At 37.7% G+C, this 21,918-nt stretch overlaps 1 protein-coding gene across 1 annotated transcript; it reads right to left on the bottom strand.

Annotated features, from left to right (window-relative positions):
• Positions 1-15,542: 15,542 nt before the first annotated feature.
• On the bottom strand, positions 15,543-21,578 carry LOC124171381 (peroxiredoxin 1-like). The gene is made up of 5 exons (XM_046550553.1): positions 21,473-21,578; positions 17,617-17,785; positions 16,957-17,073; positions 15,872-16,125; positions 15,543-15,779 (listed from the first exon to the last, which is right to left on the bottom strand). The coding sequence occupies exons 2-5, from the start codon at positions 17,748-17,750 to the stop codon at positions 15,697-15,699; spliced, it is 588 nt and encodes a 195-aa protein (XP_046406509.1). The 5' UTR covers positions 17,751-17,785; positions 21,473-21,578; the 3' UTR covers positions 15,543-15,696.
• Positions 21,579-21,918: the final 340 nt, after the last annotated feature.

Genomic DNA, 21,918 nt, shown 5'->3' with positions numbered 1-21,918 from the left:
ATTTTCTTGTGGACAAGATTATCTCGAAGAATAAAGGACAGATATTTAGGTCTTGAACGCTGTACACCTATGTATTCATTAAGTAATTTACTCGATTGACCAGAGGAATACATACAAGATTTGTGGATTGCTTGGTTGGGGGAAAAATGTAGTGACTTCATTAGGTGTCCTGGCACTTTCTTGGCCCATTAAGTCAATTCCATGTTCATCATCAGCCACTTGCAGACAGCAGACAATATCACCACCGTTAAGGGTCAAAGGTTACGCAATGCTTATGAATAATTCAAAGGCACGAAGAATTAACGTCTTTAATATAGGGAACGTTACATAGATGCCTCATTTGACATAACTATGGTCATTGCAGTATCAACTATGGTGGACGATGAAGGTATGCAGAGCAATTAATGACCTCATAAATAACTTCTTAACATAAATAATCTGGACTTTCCTTTAGTTTCTATTGCCATCCCTGACGTAATTGCTCCCTGCTGTACATCAAGGAAGCGTAACGTTGGTCGAAAAATCAACTTTATATCTGTGGAATTTTGATAAAAATGACGCCTAGCTGCATACACATCGTTGTAAATTTAAAAATATTCCGTTATTTGACTGCATCTGTCGCATAAATTCAGAATTGCATATGAGATATAACCTCAATCACGGTTATGAATGTGTTTTGTGTAGTAGCATCGGGAACAACTTGATTATACAATCTTTGAAAGGAAAGAACGCGGAAATAGAAATAGAGAATCGCTGATTAAGTGAAAGAGCTGAAATAAGAGTCGGAGCAGTTATGAGGTCATTAATTCTCGCTCTGCTTAAGTTTCATCGTCCAGTCTAGTTGATATTGCAATGACCACAGTTATGTCAAATGAAGCATCTATGTAAAATCCCCTTAATTAAAGACGTTAGTTCTTCGTGCCTTTAAATTATTTATAAGGATGACGTAATACAAGAATGTATTTTCTCAATTTTTGTCTTTCATTTAATTTATTTTTATTTTTTCTTTTAAATAAATGTATGGAAAAAATCACAATTGCAATAATTACAGGGGAGAATGGTTGCTTTAAATTAAAGGCTTGCTGTGGCGTATTTAAAGTTGATGATACTACTTAAGAATAGATGCTACAACTAGCTAACTTCGCATTAGATTTTGCGTTGTTTTACCTTTTCCGGCCGCTTTAAAAATAATAAATCGTGTACGTAGTAAGAAATTAGTTTATAAATTTATCTACATAAATTATTACTGTCATTTTGTAGTTTTCTGGTGCGATGAGCAGTAAATATTAAATTAAACCTCCTCCTGAGTGTACATGCATATATGCATGAATTACAGTGGTGGCTTATGTAACAGTGCGCCGTATAGTGGTAGAGAATGGTCCATAAAACTCGCCCTGACATGGATGGCACTCATTTTATGCCTATGGCTCTTAATATGCCGTATCATACATGGAGGAGAATTCGTGGCTTGTTTGGGCTATGTTCAAATTCCATGGATAAGAATTTATTCCTTAATCGTATGTTTTCCCAAAAATCTGTGCATTTATCTTTGCTGATATTTCATTTCTATTTGATAGAATTTTGGTCTATTTTAATGAAATGGCAATCTACAGCAAATATTCCACCCAAACATCCCCGAGGTTTTCTCTTTGCATGGATTCCATTTACTCTGAAAAATTCAACTATCAGGTAGTTTTCCTCTTCCGACCTTTTACGGCTAATAGACACCTATACAGTCAATCTTGAGGTTAATATTGTCTGCAGTAATTACAATTAAAATCCACTACGATTCTTGGTATTGATTCATTCATTTTTCGGAAATAATGGCCGACTACCCAGCGGTACTTATTTACGGAATCATGAAAAAGTGCACAAAGCGGTTATATTAGCTATTTTTCGCGACCGGCATACGAACCCGGATCCCCCAAACTAGCGCAAGCTACTCTTGAACACGGCGTTAATTGAGAGCCCATCTGGATGTTGAAACGCGTCGTCAGAGTGAGCGAATGAAGAAATGAATAGGGTGGTTTCCTATTATTTTTTTATTGCCTAAATCGAAAGATTATTACTCCTGGAGTACGCATTTCACGCTGCTAGATTTTCGAATGACGATATCTATTTTTCGCGATTAAACGAAAAGTGAAAATTTCCAAGCGCGCGAAAACACGACGGCTAAGTAGGAATGATGGGAAAAGTCCGTGTGACGTGTTTCTGGTTCCCGCTGCCGCAAAGTGAGGTCACCTTGGAGCGAGGCTTTGAGCGCTGATACGTGCAGGCTGCTAGCAGGTAGCAGAGTACCCTGCTAGCAGGTAGCGCTTGGCTTAAATATGGATTTTTACTACCTTATCAAACGAAGGAAACTTTCCGACCTTAGACAATTTTAATAAGTGATTATTAAGAGATGTTACCCTGAGCTCTGTGACTCATGCATGTATTGGTAATCTCAGACGACGTAAAACTCCTATCCTCTCGTGTAGAATATAGGTCCCTGTGATGTCACGTGGAGTGGAATCGCATGGGCGCCAATCTGGCCTTTTTGAAATGAGGTTAAAATTCACCATTGCCAATCGGTTAAACTGCGATTTCTAAAACTAAATAATTTGTACATTACGAAAACCCTAATGGTGGGTAACGAATCGCAATCAATGCATTTCGTTTTCTTTGATGAAGGAAACTACCCTATTCCGCCTACCCCGGATCCTTACGGTAATCTGACGGAAGTTGACGGTGCTTGCTATTGCACGTGGACCCAACGATTTACATTTTTGAGACTGCAATGGACTACAGCCTACAAATAAAAATCTTAAGTTGTTTTTACACTCAGCATGCGGTTCATTCATTCAAACTTCTGAGCCAGTTACGTAAATTATAACGGAAATTGGACACTTAACTTTCCTGCAAGTTATCTGGGTTACCTAAATATCACTTCGGAGATAGCTATTGTAACGATGGTGGCATTCACATCTTCTTAGCCATTACGGTTGATTGATACTAATTGGCAGATAATATTCTCTTGATATCCGCAAATCAAAGCAGTATGAATCGCTTTTCCTGAAAAAAAGTACTTGAGACTTATCAATGATAACGGTTACCGGCACATGCCAGAATCCAATTGCATACGGATTTCGGATTGATCGCTGAGAGCCTAAAATCCCCATTTTATCTTATCAGCCTATCAATTGAGAAACTGTAGGGATTCAATGCCATTACAATGAGATAATCGATTCCAGAGGTTTAAAGGTAAGTACGCAAGTATACCTGTTTTATAAATACCCTTATCCCAAAGTAATCAGATTCCATTTTCCGAAAAATTCATTCAGCTCTCTATTCAGGCCCCTACTTGGTACCTTTTGAATGATTCTTTATCATCTTCCTTATTCCTGGTGATCATTGGCTATTAGGTGGTAAAACATCAATCAAAGTAGTGCCACGTCTCTCGTACAACATGTTGGCTGTACATTGTATATTGACTCAAATTAGGCATTTTGTGGCTAAACGGTGGCAGATACGTCAAAATGCACGAAATTTTGTCCTAAAGGACAGTAACTCGGCAATATCTATAGGGAATGACCATAAAATATTATTTTTTTCGTATTTTGACCCTACCCTTCCTAAATTGCATTTGAGTGAGGGTCAGGGGTTCACGTAGAGGTCTCAAATTTTTCAGGCCTTATTTTTGATCGGTCCCATAACTTTTTTTTATTGGGCCAGATGGATTTGAAAAAAATCGATTTTTCCGATCCGCCCTACTGTACAACCGCGGCGGCAACGCAAATTGGCCGAACAGTTTCACTCATAATATTGTGCATAAATAAGTGTCTGTTCGGAGGCATTTTGACGGGGAACGGAGAGCATGCTGGTGGGAAGAATGCACCAGAGCGCTTATTCTTTGGATTGCTTACGGAGCACCAATAGTTTGGGCGATAATATACGATTTCTCATGTAATTTGAAAGCAATGAGTGACTAATAAAATCATCTCCTTCAACAAATATAGGTATAGGCGTCTTTTTGTATGCTTTGATCCGTAAAAATGAGTGGTTGATAACTTAATGGATGGGAGTCAAAAGCATATGAGACGTGATCATTTTTTTCTTATCTCCATTTATTCTGCAGTTCTATCCTCTCAAGCTCCAGGGATTTACTTATTGGGTGTGTTCAACATTTACAAGAAGCGGAATAACCGCACCGAAATTATACAAATCTTCCATTTCTTGTTCTCTTTTCTATTATGCACAAAATTTGCTCATTTGATTTCTTCCTCAGAGGAGAAACGCATAGGTGTTTCAGTATTTTGTCCGTATTGGAAGGATCTATCGATAACTTTTGCGATAGCCTTTCATCAAGTGGTTTACTACCCCTCCGTTTCATATTATTCTTATTATTTTTGCTAAATGTTCTTTCTTCCCATCTATGTTATCCATGGTGCCAGTGGCGTAACTAGCATTATGCTTTGGGGAGGGGGGGGGGGTGGGAGGGTCTAGGGGGAGGTCCCTCTGCGAGAAACAGGGGGTCCGGGAACATTTTTGAAAAATTACATGCCTGTAAATACATTTTACATCATTTTGGTACTTAAAATTTCACTTTCAGTAAATGCATTGTTAAAACTGGACAATAGTTTAAAATATTTTTTTATTTCACTGAGGCTTGGGGGGGATCTATCCCCCCCCCCCCCCCCCATAGTTTCGCCACTGCATGGTGCTAACTTAACCCCGTTCACAGATTGTGATTGTATGCATATTTCCGTTTCATTTAATTTATCTTATTTTAAACGTTCCATTGTTCATATACACCCAGGATTGGTAGCAAACCATAATACTTATGCCAAATATTTTCCGCATACCAAGGCATGCGAGACAACCACGGAGAACAATAATTCATAATAACAATCCGAAAAAATATTGAGAAGCCATTGCAAACAATTATTTTTTTACTCTAAAGCACTTGGAGTGTGAGAATTCTACGAATAAATATTATCAATTTGAATTTCCAATAGTCAATTGAACATTCAGATAACTTTCTGAGAAGGTGGCTTTATAAGGTGAATAGCGTTCCGCATTCGTTTCCAGTGTCTTTCACCAAAAATGTGGGTGAGCTCTTTCACCGCATCTCCCGCATCTTTTTCGACGCACTTTCTTGGCCCCGTCTCGTTGATGATGGATAATCGGCGGCTGAGATCACGCTCGCGTCTGGACGCGAGTGGGTTCTCCGGTGAAAGTAAGGCAGGAGGAGGAATGTTCGAGAGATCTTCGGCAATTAATATTGACTAGCTCCAAATTTAACGTCCCATCCCTCGGTTTGGCATGCTTGTTGAGGAGCCCAAAAGGGCACCCACAGCTCTAGAAGACCCCAAATTCCTTAAAATCCATGGAGATGGGCCAGTCATGGGATGACGGGAAGCTCATTAAAGTATACTCTTTTCTGGTTATTGAACTGACGGACGTCTTAAAAAAAGAGATACTTTTATACTGTAATTCAGAAGATATCTTGACTGCAGTTCTTTGTTAGAAGATTTTCGCGGTGTTGATCATATAATTTCTGAATTTTAATTGAAGAATACCGGGACCAGCCACGGTGATTACTTTACAGAGTCACACGCCAGTTAAGCTACCGAGACGTAATTCTCCGCTGTTAAAATTTGAGGACTATACCAGAAAAGGTGGTATGAACCGCTGAGCATATGATACGATAAGCAGTCCAAATCGTGCGCACAGCGAGAGCCACAGCCGTGGAGCAAAGCACGAACTTTTCAACACACAGAAGTGTTCGCTCTTGACTAGTTTAAGTATACCGGGACTAGCCGCGGTGATAACTTTACGGTGCAAAAAATCCACAGAGAAAAATCATTCATCTTTATCGGGATTCAAACCCGGATCTCCCGATATCCGGTCGAGGTCAGACCTTCGACTTGAAGACTGCAATGTCAGCAGAACTGTAGTCAACAAAAGCCCACGAACGTGGTGAGTTCCCGAAGAAAATTCAGAAATCATCTGCAGATCTTCATGATTTATTTCTATCCTAATAGCCCTAAGACTTACATAATTTCGTCGGCACTGACTTTTTTCAAAATGGGTTCTTTCTGAGATACGCTTGAACGAGCGGTTACGCAATCATTAACTCGCTCACACAATCTTGACATTCCTAACCTCCGCGTCTGATCTTGTATGACATCCTGCTTTCATTTTCAACCCTCATTTGGAAGATGACTGAACCACAAGCATAAATGTATTCCTCGGTAAGTTGATGCAACGATGTCTCACATGAAAGAGTTACTGGTCCATTCGTTCTCATTCTGTATATTACCGATACAGGTGAAGAAGTTGACAGTTGGGACATTTTTTTTTCGGGGAATCAATGCGGTGAGAAGTCATTCGTTACTTCAGTCATAAGCATACGTATAGTCACTAATAATACCAAGAAATGTTGTACTAGGTAAATTTTACACATAAATTAAGTTTGTAACATAAGAAATCGTCACAGGTACCTTGTAATGCATTAGTCTTAATTAATGATATTATTACTATGTTATTATGGGTGAGAATATCTTGGGAATTCTCATGAATACATAGCCGTAAAAGTGGTCATCAATTTGAGATAAACAATCTCGTGATTGGTAGGCATGAAGAGAATGCTACCCAAATGCTTCACCGGTTTTTTCGGTTATTACTCGTCTCAACTTGGTTGGCATGAAGGGAGAATAGAACCTGGTTGTCCACGTAAAGTCCAAGAAGCGCAATATTGACCGAATTCAGTCGGTCAATATGAAGTGTAGAGTTCGCTATTTTGTTGCGCTATTAATCTTGGAATGCGTACAGTAAAAACAATATATAACAGTAATTTAACATTGACCTGGGTCGTTCAATATTAAATTAAGTGTAGAGTTCACTATTTTGAGTAGCTATTAAGTTTGGAATGCGTAAAGTAAAAACAATATATAACAGTAATTTAACATTGACCTTGGTCGGTCAATATTAAATTAAGTGTGTAGTTTACTATTTTTTCGCTATTAATTTTGGTATACATACTGCAAAAAATCTTTAGATGAAGAAACCCCGGGTGCATGTTAACTGGTTTTCAAAAATGTCCGCGGCACGGAAATGAGTGTAAAGTGATCCATTTATTCCCAACATTGTGCTGTGTTGAAATTTTCTCTCGGGAGGAATAGCATTATAAATTTGTGAATCCGGAAGAATATAATATTGGGTCTTACGATAGTGGTGTATTTTTTCGTGTGACATATTGTCTTTTTGAATTTTATTTCGATTAAATTTAACTCTCACGAAGGAAAGGAAATCGGGGTTTTGATGAATATCTATGTGCAATCTGAATAATCTACTGTAACTAATCTAACTATTTTTAACTATTACAACTAACTAACAATTTTGTTTAAAGGTTATTATAAAATGTACTGCCGAGCATTGCCTCAATTCTATGTAATGGCAACCCCTAATCAAGACTTATCTTAAGGGGTGTCTAATTTCACTGTTAATGTAGGTATGCATATGTTGTAATATTTTGGGGCAGTGAAATAAATATCTTTATCTTTATCTTAATCGAATATTCAAAAAATGAAAATCACTTAATAAGATTCCACACGGCTCATTTATACCAATTTGGGTTTCACTAAACTTAAGCTTACAAAACCACGGATAAAAATGGTAATATTCGTGGCTAAAGCTGTGGTTTTGGTGTGGTTGGTTGCCACATTACAGGTTCATCTTCATGAGGCGTCGCATAGTGTGAAAAGCTCACGTGAGTTTGGGTTCCTCCCCTCTATGTATTCCGTTCATTATCTCGTCAGCCTTAATTGATGCCCTCGCTTGTTTATCTAACCATGGTGGGAGAACGGCAAATGAACTAGCGCTGGTATTGCAGTAGGTTAATACAAGGCCGTAAAAGTGGATATCAATTTGAGATAAACAACCCATGATTAGTGAACATGAAGGGAATGCAACCCTCGAACTCGACCGGATTTTTGGGCGATTATCCATTTAAAATTATTTTGTTATCTCGAAATTTTCATTCCACGTATAGCAGACTAACAAATAAGTCAACATTTGCCTGTGACCCCAGTATTTCCTCAGTTTGTATGCTTCGTGTACTGAAAAATTATGAAAAAACATGTTGCAAATAACCTGATATCTTTAATATAACAACGTAAGTTATAAGCGAAAAATACGTCACCAAAGAAGATAAAATAAATTTGGCTGATCAGGAATGGTGTGTCCTCTTAATTTATCGATTGAAAGTGATATGAGTGGCTTTACACTCGCAAATTGAATGGTATTTTTTGCGACCGACACAGTGTTCAGACCTCGTCTACAATCACCGCACACCGGCTATGTCAATTTTGTCAAGTGTAATGTTTGTCATTTCAGAATATTGCTTTGTACTACAATAGATTCCGATTAATGGGTCCAGTGGTTACTTGGGGCAGATCTTGAAGAAAAGAACCCAATAGAGGAATATCCCAGAGTATTCTCCGCTTAATTGGGACAGCATGCCGCTTTATTGGGCCATGAGTCGGCGACATAGACTCTATACTCGCGACCAAATTAAAATTTTTTGTTTTCAGAATACTACTTTTTTATATTTTCCTCCTTTGATTTACTCTTATTTTTCACAAATGTTCCTATCCTTGCCCTATTTTGAAAGCTCTTGTTGTTATACTATCCGCAAGAGGATAGGACTTTTCTTTAATAGGACTTAGTAAAAGACATTCATTCAGCGTCGCCCGAGGCTGTGAAAAATATTTTTAACTAAATTGTTATAATTCTTAAATCATAATAAATTAACTAAACTCGCTGATTTATTAATCAAATTAATAGTTTAATAAACTTATATTGCATTATGTACATTCTTTAGTCTTATTTCTATCATTTCAACGTTTGTTTATGCCCATATACAGGATAGTTCGCCTAATTGGGGCAGCCGCTTAATTGGGGCAAAGTGCATATGTCCCAATTAACCGGAATCTACAGTATTTTTAAAATGCTAATGATATTGCTTTTTGATATATATTGATCAGTTGATAGTTCTTTTGTTTTGTTTGTCTTTGTGTAGTTATTCCCCCATTTTTTTCACCGAAAGTTGGAGAGAGTTCTTCTCGTCAGGGCGAACATTAGTAACCTCCGGTTTGAAAACGTTTCGCCACACTACTTTTGATGGAATACCTGAGGATAAAATTTAAAAACCGTTGGAGTCTAAAGATTTCAGATCTTCCTGGCAGACAGATCACGTATATTCTTCTCGCGCTTTACTCCGGGTAAGTATCTCATCGGTGACCGACGTTTCGTTGGAATTCCTGGGGAAAATTCCATCGCAAGAATGAACGACAATATGTACCGCGTAACCACCCAAATTCCACGAATGAACGAAAATAAAATAGAACTTGCTCTAGTTGGCTTCGTTCTTGAGTGCAAGTTCCGTTCCGGTCCACCTAAATCGTTCACGAATTTAGACAGATACTCGTCCGGGTTAAAACATTAAAGACCGGGTGTTATTTTTTCGAACATATGCCGTAGCATAGTAGCCCCCGTAGCCGCGTATATTTCTCAGCAAGCTGTTTTTTTTTTTGCAGCCAACTAAAATTAATTTAATTACTCGTTAACTCAATAACTAACGAAACCAGAATGGTAATCGAGTTTTATGCACTGTCTACTGATGTAAACAGTGCTTATTCCAAGTATTTACGATGTATCATTGCAGGCGTCAGATAAAGGTAGAATGTAGAAAAGTTAACTATTGACCCGTCCGCAATATGTTAATATACCGTGTAGATGGCTGGCCTTAAAACACATTAACAGTATCTATGTCATAAATCTATGTGAATGATGAATGATTTGTAGTTAAAGCATAAAGGCACATTACCACAAAATATTATGTCAATCATTGGATTTCATTATAGAATATACCAAGGTAAAGGTAGTACCATTAAATCATTGTAATTTTAGTAATATAGTTATCCTTTTTTAACATACCTACATGTAATTATATTTCAAGTATCATTAATATTGTCGAAAATTGATCAGTGCATACGAGTTTAAGTTAATTTCAAATTCCATTTAGCAAGCTCTCGATACCGTGAGTAATAATTTCCATTAAATTTAACTCTCACCAACAAGAAAAGTAATCACGGTTTTGATAAAATTCTATTTGTAATCTGAATAATCTGCTATAAATTATTGTATTTTTAAAATCATTATTGAGAAATCATTGATTCTGATTTTTCGATCCTGCATTTACTGCCCGGCGTCACGCACCGGAAGGCCTTGACGATGTTCAAACGGAGTGGGGACCAGGTTTCGTGGCTGTTCTAAAGTGCTCGAGACTGGTGACCGGATGAAGTGTGATCAGTTAAGCGCTCGACTTCCGCTAACCCCAATATTCTCGTGGTCCTGGGCGTTGAACTGGAGAGGGAAGGGCAGCCACAGGGGTGGATTCAGCATCAAATTTTGAGGGGGTAATGATCCAAATCCATGCTCCCTAATACCTAAAGAGTTGGAACAAAGCTTATTTAATTTTTGAGCTTGTTATTTTTTACAGCAGGAAGGTCTACGCCCTACGATAAATACAACTCAAAGTTCTCTCACCTTTTGGACTTGTAGCCATGCATTTGCATATACACTCCCTTTACTCTGTTGTCCCGTGGTCTTTCGTGGCGTTCTTGATTAGATGATCTCTCTATCTTTTGGGGTTTCACCACATTGTTTGTCATAGGGTGACAAGAGTTTCGCCTGTATTCCACCAGCCGTCTTCAGGTTGAAGTGCCGATATCGGTATTTTCGCCGCGTTTACCTGGACACGAAATAAAATTTGACGAAGCCAAAATCATCGTCAAAGACCGGTCACCTACTGGCCGCGCCGAAGGCGCGTCGATATTTACTGTACCAGCGAGTTAATCGCACCTCTACCAGTCACACACAATTAAAATGATAAAGGTGGCATGCGCATATGTTCTGTTGTTGTTTGAAGTGTTGTTTGTGTGAAGAGGAAACTTAAAAACTAAATTATAGTACAATTGCAAAGAGATAGTAATGCAATATAATTGATTTCTTTTTATTTATTTATATTTTTTATTATTTTAAATATATTTTTATTAGTATATTAATTTTTTTTCTTCTGAAGAATTTTTCTGTAAATAACAACTGATTTTATTTTTTATGTTTTTTTTAAAGAGTGAATACGGATACTATTTAACTAATTCTTGGAATAGAGTGTTTTAAAAATCGGCCAATCACAGCACAGCAGCGAGAGAATAGAGCCAATCACAACGCAGCAGCGAGGAATGACGGCTACATCAGATGGAATTCGAAACTTTGACAGATTGGTCGCAGATCATCCTTTCGGATCATACTGGACAGGCTTTGTTGTATAAGTGGTTAAATTATCTCGAGGTAACTCGGAGACTATTTTTTATAATCGTCCAAATCCACAAAAATTTGACGAATAACAGGATATGCCATTAAGTATAGTATCGGTCATATATACAGCAACTAAGCCGTGAAAGTTGATGAGAATTAATAATAACTAACCGTTTAATAAAATTTTAAATTTTTTATGCCATTGGATTACTATAAAAAGTGTCCCTTTGGAACACAAAAAGGTGTGTGTTTGTTGTAATACGCTTGATTTCGAAAAAAATTCAATAGCGCAATATTTGCGAATTTTGTTCAACTTTTAGGCCATGTATTTTGATAAAAATGCAGGTTACGAAAAATGGAATGCGTTTAAACATGACTGATGTGTCAATAAAAATATTTCAAATTTTCAACTTCAATATTTAAAAAAAAATATTTTTGAGGTTTCGGCCACATTCTTCGATTTCATCTGACTATGCGGTGGGTCGAAATGTCGGTCAATAAATCCATTCGATTGGCTGACAAGTAAGCTTTTGAGTTGCTGCACTTGTGTGAATCGATTGAAAGAGCTCATATAAAATTACAGAAGTGCTCTAGAAGTGTCCACAAAATGACTGCTGGCCGCAATGCACTGCCTTCTATTCATAAGTGGGAGAATAATTTGTTTCGGATTTCCTCGTCCGGCATAAAGATATCAGACAACTGCCTCAATCGGCCTTTGGCCGAGATTCGCGAGGGGCAGTGCCCTTATAATGTAATCAACATGTGACCTCATGAATTTTTTCTTAAAGGCTCTTTAGAGAACAGCTCTTTTGAAAGAAAGAACACTTATGGATGAAGAGCAGCGTAACTACGTGTTTTTACATGTTCTATTTTAATTGACTTTGGACTGTGGGACTCGGCGTCATAACAATATTTTATTTCCTTTGATTTATTGGTACTGAATAGAGAAATCTCGGCCCCCATCGAAAATTCTCCAGCAAGCAATTATTATTGTCATAGCAGGCAGAATTTGATTATTCCTTTCACTTTCATCAAAATGGGTCCATTGGTAAGTTCCGGAAATGTTGTTTATCTTTTGCCTTATATCAAATATCATAAAGGTTCCCCCCTAAAGATATTAAAAATAAATTCTCGTATTTACCATCACTCCCACTCGTAATGATTTTGTTTTGTCTTCCCTATGCCCTCCGTCCAATTTCGTTTCAATCTCTCTTGTAAGCTCCTCCTAGCTCCGCTGCATTTGGACGTGAAATGTGCCCTTCACAAGGAGTATTGAAGTCGGGTAGATATTTTATGCACGATTGCGGCGCAAACGTCGGCCATCATTAAAACATAATTCTAAGCAGAACCAGATTCTTCCACTGACTACAGATTTTCAACGCAATGATTAAATGATATTTTTAAGAGAATCGGACAGATCCAGCGGCACCTCCTAACGCCCTTTACTCGACCAACTGTCCCTCCCAGGCGTGGTAACGTAGCCAGAAATTTTATCAAGGTTATTTACATTTACTGTTCTGAGTTAGTACTGTAGATATGTACCCCATAGTGATGGCCATTTTCAATGCTTTAGTGTTATTTCTTAAAAACCAACCTCTGATGCTAGGAATAGGTGTTTGGTAACATTTTAAAGAATGAATTTTGCTTTTGTTATTTTCATTAGTTTATTTAGAGGTTAGTACCAATTTTTTTGAAAAATGGCAAACTACGACTTTTCAAAAGACGAATGGAGTAGTTTCACTCCCCTAGCAAAAAGGATTTCACGCGGCGTAATACTATGCCCATAACACGAAAAGGGATATATAATCTAGACCAGGGGTGGGCAATACCTGGGCTCAAGAGCCACTTTGTATGAGCGAAGGTTATCGGAGGGCCGCACCGTATACAATGGCTGTATTCATCAGTTAACATCATATTTAATTTCAGAATAAAATATAAATTGTATTATAAATATTAAGCAATTGTGGTAGTTCCATTCAACTTATTTATTTGGTTAACTTAATGTTAGTTAGATTTCTAGCTGCTAGCACATTTAATTATATAATGAATTTAATGAAACAAGTGTACCCTATCACATGTTTTATGAATTCTGTGTCGGGCATCTCAACCTCTGTGGCCCGCGGGCCAAAGTTTGCCCACCTCTGATCTAGACGATTGAAAAATTTATCAAGATATTAATATAAATTATATTAAAATTTATAAGATTTATCGGGATAAATCTGAAATAACTTTACGCCCAAATTTGGAGCGCTCAGTTGCACTCATTGCTTACCATTCCTCGAGTCTTCCATTGGAAGGATAGGTCATCCTTGCTTGACTGGTCGTTTTTCTCATTCCCAGTGGTGTATTAATCATACGAAACTTACACTTTTATCTTGAAATTTTCTGAGCAAGCACATCAAATTCTGTCCAGCTTTCTCTTTGAGTCAAATATAAAACATGTTCCCGCAACAGATATTAAAATCAAATTCCCGTAATTATCATCACTTCCTCTCAACTGGTCCTATTGTGTATTTCTTGGAGACGTATTGCGCAATTAAAACGCAAGTTATCACCAAATATTTTTCAGGTTAAACGAGGTACGCCCTTGTCAAGTGTGACTCTCTCGCTTTAAAAAACAATGCGTCGTGGTAGCACTCGAAATAGCTTTCAAATTTGAGCTACAATAAAACGCTGGGAAGGCTCTACATGCTCCGAAAAGTTCAAGATGACAGCGTAGGTTTTAAACTAGTCTAAACTCAAAAATACCGGTTGAGCGGAAGTGATGCGTCGTCTTAAGACACAGGTAAACTTTGACAATGTCCACTCCCTGAATATAATCCAATCAACTAAGAAAATTTAAAGACGATATTGTAAGTTGTAAATGAGGGGACAGATGAGGATAAATTCCTATTTCGTGAAGAAGATTTAAGATTTATTCCTTTAAGCCAAAGGACATCGCTGTTTAATGCATACCTCTTTTCACCAATTACCATTCCGTGAATTTGACTTGCTTTGGTGACTTCCAAGTCGTTATGCATCACTATCGGCTACGATATCCATTGCATATTAATACAATCCAAGTTCCAAATTTTCAGAATCGTGTACTTGGATATTGCATCTGAGTTCCACTAAGGCATTATTTTAGAACCAAGAAATGAACGTTCAATCGCTCATTGTTCATTGGCCAGGAAGGTCATGTGCATCCACGTTGGTTAAAATCAGTTCCTTTTTCGCAACACGACGATGCCAGGTACCCAGTGATCGACCGGTAAATTCAAAGACCTAAGTTCCCCGCTATAATTCCCCGATTAGACTAGAGTGACCACCCTTACCAGGACCCACTTTGCCATGAGAGAAGAGAGACTCAAACTTCTCCGACTCAGGTCTTCGAACCGAAGGTTGGTTTGAATAGTTGAGCTCGACCCAGACCAAGCCGCAGGCGTGTTGATTTCATGGAGTCAGGGTTATTGGGCCTTTCCCTGAGCCATCTCGCACTTGAAGGAATTATGCATAAACAAACAATGGAATTGTGCTTGGATGTCCGAAGGCCAGCACTCCACGTTAATCTAGATAAGAAAACCCCAAATTCTTTTCCGCCGGGAGAAGCTACTATGTAATATTTTTCCATTTTACTCGTGACGTAGAGCCTGATCCTTCCACAATAATTTTAACCTTATTAAATGATATTTCTTTAGGGATAGTGTGAAATTTATATTTATGCCACCAATTAAAGAAGCACCACATAGAATAGTCTCAAAGCGCCATATTCAATTTCACCCTCCACCGTATTTAATCAAAGACGGGAATAACAGGAGAATCAAAGGGACAGGAGAGAGATATTCTCTGCTCGATTGATACAAACACTTGACCATCGTCAATTAATTGTTGCCATTTTAAGGTAGTGACGTGTCCAGAAATATTATCATAAATATGAAGCTATGTTTAATCAGAATCTAGTCTTTAAAAAATTGGGCATACCTTTAGTATTATCCTATAAAAGTCAGTAGTTTTCATGCCGTAAACAATTATATACCATCATTCTAACTTCCCCGTAGAAGATCATACTTCTGTATCCTTCCCTCAATTAGCCGAGTCCTCGTAAAATTATCCAGGTATTTCCTTCTATACCAGGGTTTCAGGATGTACACAGAAGAAAAGTAGTTAAGTTAAAAACTACTTGAACAAAAAAAAAACTTAAATACGCAAACAATTGAAAAGATTTATTATATTTAGATAATACTCAAAATAGGAAACTTCACAAAGGTATAAATAGTTTCAATACTACATTTAAAAACATACACAAATTTGAATTACATCACATAAATAAATGATTGATTTCCTTCCATCGCATTATTACTGAGTCTTGAAGTATTCCTTGGACTTCGAAGGCTCTGGCACCATAGTCTTACTTCCAGGCCTCCAATTAGCAGGGCAAACTGAAAACGGACATGCCATAACCATTAGAAAATAAATGTCATTTACTGTATAATAAATTTGCTAGTCATTCGCTAAAGTCCGTATTCATTACCTTCTCCGTTAACGTCGGTGTACTGGAATGCTTGGACAAGACGCAGAACCTCCTCAACACTGCGGCCGACGGGGAAGTCGTTGATCGTCGCCTGCCTCAGTACTTGTTTCGAATCTATGATAAATAGACCTCTCAGCGGGCACCCTGATTCTTCGTCTAGCGTTCCGTAGGACCTGGCGATTTGCATTGTCTTGTCGGCAAGAAGAGGTATATTCATGGGTCCCAGGCCACCCTGCTTTCGAGGAGTGTTAATCCTGAAAAGTAAACATTAAAAACTCCATCAAAAAATATATCTTGAAAATCGCGAATTGAGAAATAATGTAAAGGAAATAGTCGATATAGTTTCCCAATCTCTGCCCATAGCGGGTCAGAGTGCAAAATCCTGTAAAAGGTAATGGATGTTTCGTACTTTTAAGTTCCAAAACAGAAGCCGTTAGTAAAATTCAAGGAAATAGAATGAGCATAGATCAAAATTGAAAACTGAATATTACCTCCATTTCTTATGCGTCACAATGGATTAATCATCCTAATTTAATTTGACATGAAAATTAAATAAATTGACAGTTTTATTTCCAGGAATTCCATTTTTTGTACGTGAGATGACTTTACGAATCTAAAATATTTTTAAGTGCAGATAAAATTAAACTTCATTTTCCGTTACTAAGAGCTATTTTACTTCTTCCAAGTTTATTTATGAAATATACAAGATAAAATTTATGGAACATAAATGGTGAGCAATGCCATAATAATATTTATTGCCACACCAATGACACATGAGGTATTCAGGTTCCTGATTACCATGGCAGCTGTGCCGAGACTCATGGTAATAGATTATAGGCCCTTGCGGTCCATCAAAGATAGCAACACGAGGGAGGAAGAACTTACATGAAGCCATAATCTAGATAATTCAAGAACCTGGATAGCGTTGTGGCTCCGAAAGCCGAAGGTCCGTGGTTCGATTCCGATGCATGTGAATATTTTCTCATGGCAATTTATGTGAACTTCACCGCCCTTCACGCCGAAGGATTGAAATATTTCACATTTAGGATAATTAAGGGCTAATTATTTCAAATCTTGCTACTTACCATGCCAAATGGGTATACTGGCTATCACATGATGCTCCAATAACTTCGCAGCCAATTTTACGGAATTCGTCCGCACTCTCGGAGAAAGCAACTATCTCGGTAGGACACACGAAAGTACTGCAAGATAACGATGGACATTAGTTTTCATTACACTGGGGTAGAATATTCCTATTCGTCCAATTAAGAGTAATTGTTAAACCCATTACATTTTATCAGAAATAAATATTGTTAATACTAGTACCAATAAATATTTATAAACAAGGCATTCTGACCTCGACCTACTCTTAAATAATCTCTTTGGTCATTGATTTATATTATATGATTGATTAAAAATCTCGTTCTGTAGTTAGAAAGGAACAGTATTTCTATTACATTCATAGACATTCTTAGAAAATTTGTTTATAAAAGTCAAGCGAAAAAAGTATCAAAATAATCGCTTTTTACTGGAGAAAACTTATGTCAATTAACTTTCATTGCATAGCACTTAAATATTTGAAAACACATTGAGATCATTCTCGACAATTCTCCATAGTGAAACTAACCCCGTATTATATAAGGGGTACGTATTTGTTTCCTCATTCGCACCAGTAAAAACTAATTCCAGATGATAGATAAACGAGTGATGAAACGTGAGATAAATAGGTTAATCTAGGTACTTACAAGTCCATTGGATAGAAGAATAACACCACGTATTTTCCTTTGTAATCGGAGAGGCTTATTTCCTTGAACTGGCCATCTATAACAGCTACACCCTTGAAGGCAGGTGCTGGCTGTCTGACTTTGGCTTGAGACATTTTGGAGATTTTCTGTTGCTTAGCAAGGCCTAAGGCTGCAAAGATTTCAGAATACAAAAAATTATCAGAACTTATTTCCTATATATTAAGCAACAAATAGGAAAAATGAGAAGGTATTCTTCAAATCTAAAATATATCTGAAAAATGTAATTTTATTGCTAAGTGATGCACAGCGATTATTTCAGTTGAGTACTTTCATTTCACAACCCAATATTTATATTTCCCGTTAAACCCGGGATATCTTCCTCGTGTAATATAGCCATTGTTTTACCATAAATACCATGTTTCGCAACGAAGTGAAATCGCTGCTCCTAATGGAAGTTCCCCGTCCTTATATTCCCTAATTTCCATTGAACTTAAGCATTTATTTTCTAATGTCGAGACAAGCTACTTACAGCAAAATAACTTACTTCATAACAATCCCACAAACGTGTACAAAAATTGCAGAAAATTTCTCGACAAAATAAGCCTCTAATCCTATTAAAATATGACGTCAATTTTATCAAGCTATTACAGAATGTCAATTAAGCTAGATTGGATCCTCATCAGGCAGTGTATTTGCTCAATTGAGAACTGTGTTTTTTCTCTGATGGGAAATTGTGTGAATATATGAACTTAATTATAACAGGCCATCTCGCGTTCATGCATTCTTGCATACGTTCTAGCAATTCACCGCTTTACAAGAAGCAATTTGAAATGCGCTCTTGCACGAACATCAGGTTGCATGGGCGTACCCAGCGAGGGACAGGGGGGGGCAGCTTCCCCTCCCCCTAGAATAAAAAATTGCAAAAGTCTTAACGCAAAATCAGTACTGAATTGAAACTAAATTATTATACAAATTTTCTTTAAACCCACGAAAAATTTTATGTATTAATATAAGATATATAGATAACAAACTATTTTAAGAAATAATCCAACAAATAAATCACTGTTGTAATTTTCATAAAATGTTGGTTACATTCCTTTATCCATTACCTTTTCGATGCTAAAATGTCACAACTTGGCTTGTCCCCCCGCCCTAGTTATGATCCTGGGTACGCCCTTGTCAGGTTGCGCAAGTGCATGCCGCGAGTAGAACAGGCTAATAAGAAATTGTACTGAACGGGCATCTTTAGCATATTTAATAGAGAGAGTGCAGAGGATGTGTTGATAGTAGGAATGTCCTTATAAGAAATTGAATGGAGAAAGAAGTGGGACAAAAAGTAGAAGAAAAAAGTAGAACATTGAAAAACACTGCATTCAATCACGAAAGTTATAATAAGCTACTCTTAAGATCATTCCCTCTCTACGGCTACGTTCAAAACCGCTCCGCTTACGATCTCCGCCACCTAAAACTGAATGGCAAGCATTGATGAAATCCGCAACTCCGACTAAAATAGCCGCTGTGAATTTTTACGTAGCACCACAACATTTGCGACTAATGCCGCTTCACATTTTTATTTGCAGAGTAAATTGAGTACAATATCGCACCAAGGGAAAGTAGTTTCGGGTGATATAAACTTTTGCTCTGTACCTGCAGTGGATAGTTGAATGAGAGTTCTTTGGAAAAGTGTAATTTGAGCGATAGCTTGCGCGATTATTTTAATGATTGGGCAGGATATAGAACAACTCTTAATTCCATTCACACGAGTTTACTATTTTGGATGCCTTAAAAGGTGCCAAAATTTTCAACGCAAGAAACTGTCTTAGTATGCACTGAATATTTTGTTAACGGGGTCAACAGGCTTATTTTCTCCGAATAGTACTCCATCCCATATTTTAATTCCGCTTAATCCACGATAACCACAGAATGGAGGGTAATTTACCAATTCCATTCACGAAGTCTTAATAAATACAGATTTTATTAAAGTACTATCGATAAAAATTATTTTAATTTCTTAAGAGTTTCCTTGATAAAGATTGCGGAGAAACCCCTTGTCGAGCTCTTCCGCGAAGATCATTTCTGCCCGCGTGCCCAGTTGACGTACACCTGGGAACACGTGAAGCCGATGAGTCACTGATTTAAGACCGGAGTGACGGTATTCAAAGGCACCTGCCTCCGCACAAGATATCACTACCGCATTTCCACCACCGACGATGCACTTGACACGATGGCTGAGTAAAAGTGTAGTTCCGTGTACGTGCATATATCCGATGACAATCTCTCTCACTAACGCAACATTCGTTCTATACTTCAAGGCCCATATGATAATTCGATAACTGTTACGCGTCTATTGCGGCAGCTAGCAAGGATATCACATTCTAACCGGTGCTTGAACGATAAGTCTAACTTTATGATTTCCAGGCTACCGGAAGCATTTGAGACACCTCACCTTTTATGATGGATTGGATGACGGTCGCAAATTTTGAAAGGCTTTTTTCGCTAACGGGGAAGGGCTGTAATTAAATCTATCGCAATTGAAAAATAACTGAGGGAGGGAGTTTTCTTATTTCATTCCTTGATCATTAACTTCCTCAGTAGTGCTCACAGGTAGCAATACTCTGTAGTGCTTGCGGGGTGATACGCACTAAGTCACTGCATGTCTGTAGTTGCGAAATGAAAGTTTCTTTGGTGCCCGAACTTTTTTTTAGCAGAATGAATGGTAAATGCTAGGTGAGAGCTATTTGATCACATATTTTATGTTTTTATTTATGTGTGTGTGTGCTAAGTAAGGTTTTATTAAGCTCGACTATTTGGGCAAAATACCTTCCCTTTCCATACACTGATGAGGTACCCACCGTGTAAACGCAGAATAGGAAAACATTTGAAAATTTTTGCTGCACGACGCGCACTCTCCGCTTTTCCTAGTTGTGTAAGCCATTGTGTTCCCTAGGTTGTCGAATATTAAAAGAGATGGAGTCATCCTTTCACGTACAACGACTATATTTCCTTTGTAATCCCCCACCCCTTAATTCTTTGAATTTCCACAGCCAGTTACGTTGATGAATGAGAAAAAGTCCAATTCCTACCATCTGCATTTTTTCACACTTCAATATTTCAACGTCTTATAACTACTAAAAGATGATAATTTTCCAGTGAAATCCTATTAGTTAAAAAGCCCTTCAAATGCAGCCTCCAGCTCGCAACTTGCATACTACCAGCACCATGAAAGCATTGAGGAAGGCATTTGAATCATCGTCACAGGTTACCCGAATTTTCGAAGGAATGCTGCGTGGCTATAAAAAATATTACGATAAACGTAAAATTGGAAATCGCACACCTATAAAACCAATTCTCTGAACACGGCTATAGTCACCGTGCTTCTCGGGAGAGATAGTGAAATCGCTCGGTCAAACATGCTGCCATAAGAAAAAACTTGAATCAACTGCGGATACTATAATGCCATTACCACCTGGACAAGCTCAAAAATTTTAAAACAATCATCGAGAATAATTACTTTTTTTTCACCACGATTGAAGTATTCATTGGCCCATCTCCGAGAAAAGGAATTTTTATAAATTATACCTATCATAAAATTTTTCATTGCACACTAATCGCTAATTAAGGATGTACGCCGCCAGCAAAATTTTAAGTTCAATATCAAGTAATGTATGCACATTCCCTATTTCGGGATAATTGTAAGGAATCTAACTCTCACTACCTTACGGGTATTTACGAAATAGTCAGGAATTTAAAAACAATCTATTGGCTGGTGCCAATAGCAGCGGTGCGTGAGTTGGCATGGGTATAAATCTCTAGAATCTTCCAGAAAACATCTGGCATGGTCAGAAGATGTACTCACCAAGGAAGTCAGCCGTTATATGAAGGTCCTGCTCAGGCGGAGTTGACGGACGAACTGAAATCTTCCGCCGCAGAACCCGCGGGAAGAAGGCAACACAATTCTGGCCACCTGGCGGTGATCTTACTCACTACAAAGCCAAAAACGCTGCTTCGGTGGCCTCTGAGATTTACAGCGCAGCGCCGCAGCGCCCCTACTTCTAATAAAAGAGCGGGAATGTACTCGATATGATATTCGTATGAGAGCTTTGGATAAACTTATCAATCATATTTAAACATGCACTGCATTATATGGACCCCGTCATTTTTAATAGAAGTTTTTCAGCACTCAATAAAGAATTGATAACATTTAGAGGTTTTTTTAAAATCAATATTCACAAACTGAAAGAAATATTGTCATAAAAAATATAAAATTTCACGTTCGTAATCTTTAATTATATAGTAATAATT

The sequence above is a fragment of the Ischnura elegans genome, chromosome X, assembly GCF_921293095.1.
Source record: "Ischnura elegans chromosome X, ioIscEleg1.1, whole genome shotgun sequence".
NCBI classification, from domain to species: domain Eukaryota; kingdom Metazoa; phylum Arthropoda; class Insecta; order Odonata; family Coenagrionidae; genus Ischnura; species Ischnura elegans.
The sequence above is the reverse complement of the archived record's forward strand: the minus strand, read 5'-3'. Positions and strand labels throughout refer to the sequence as shown.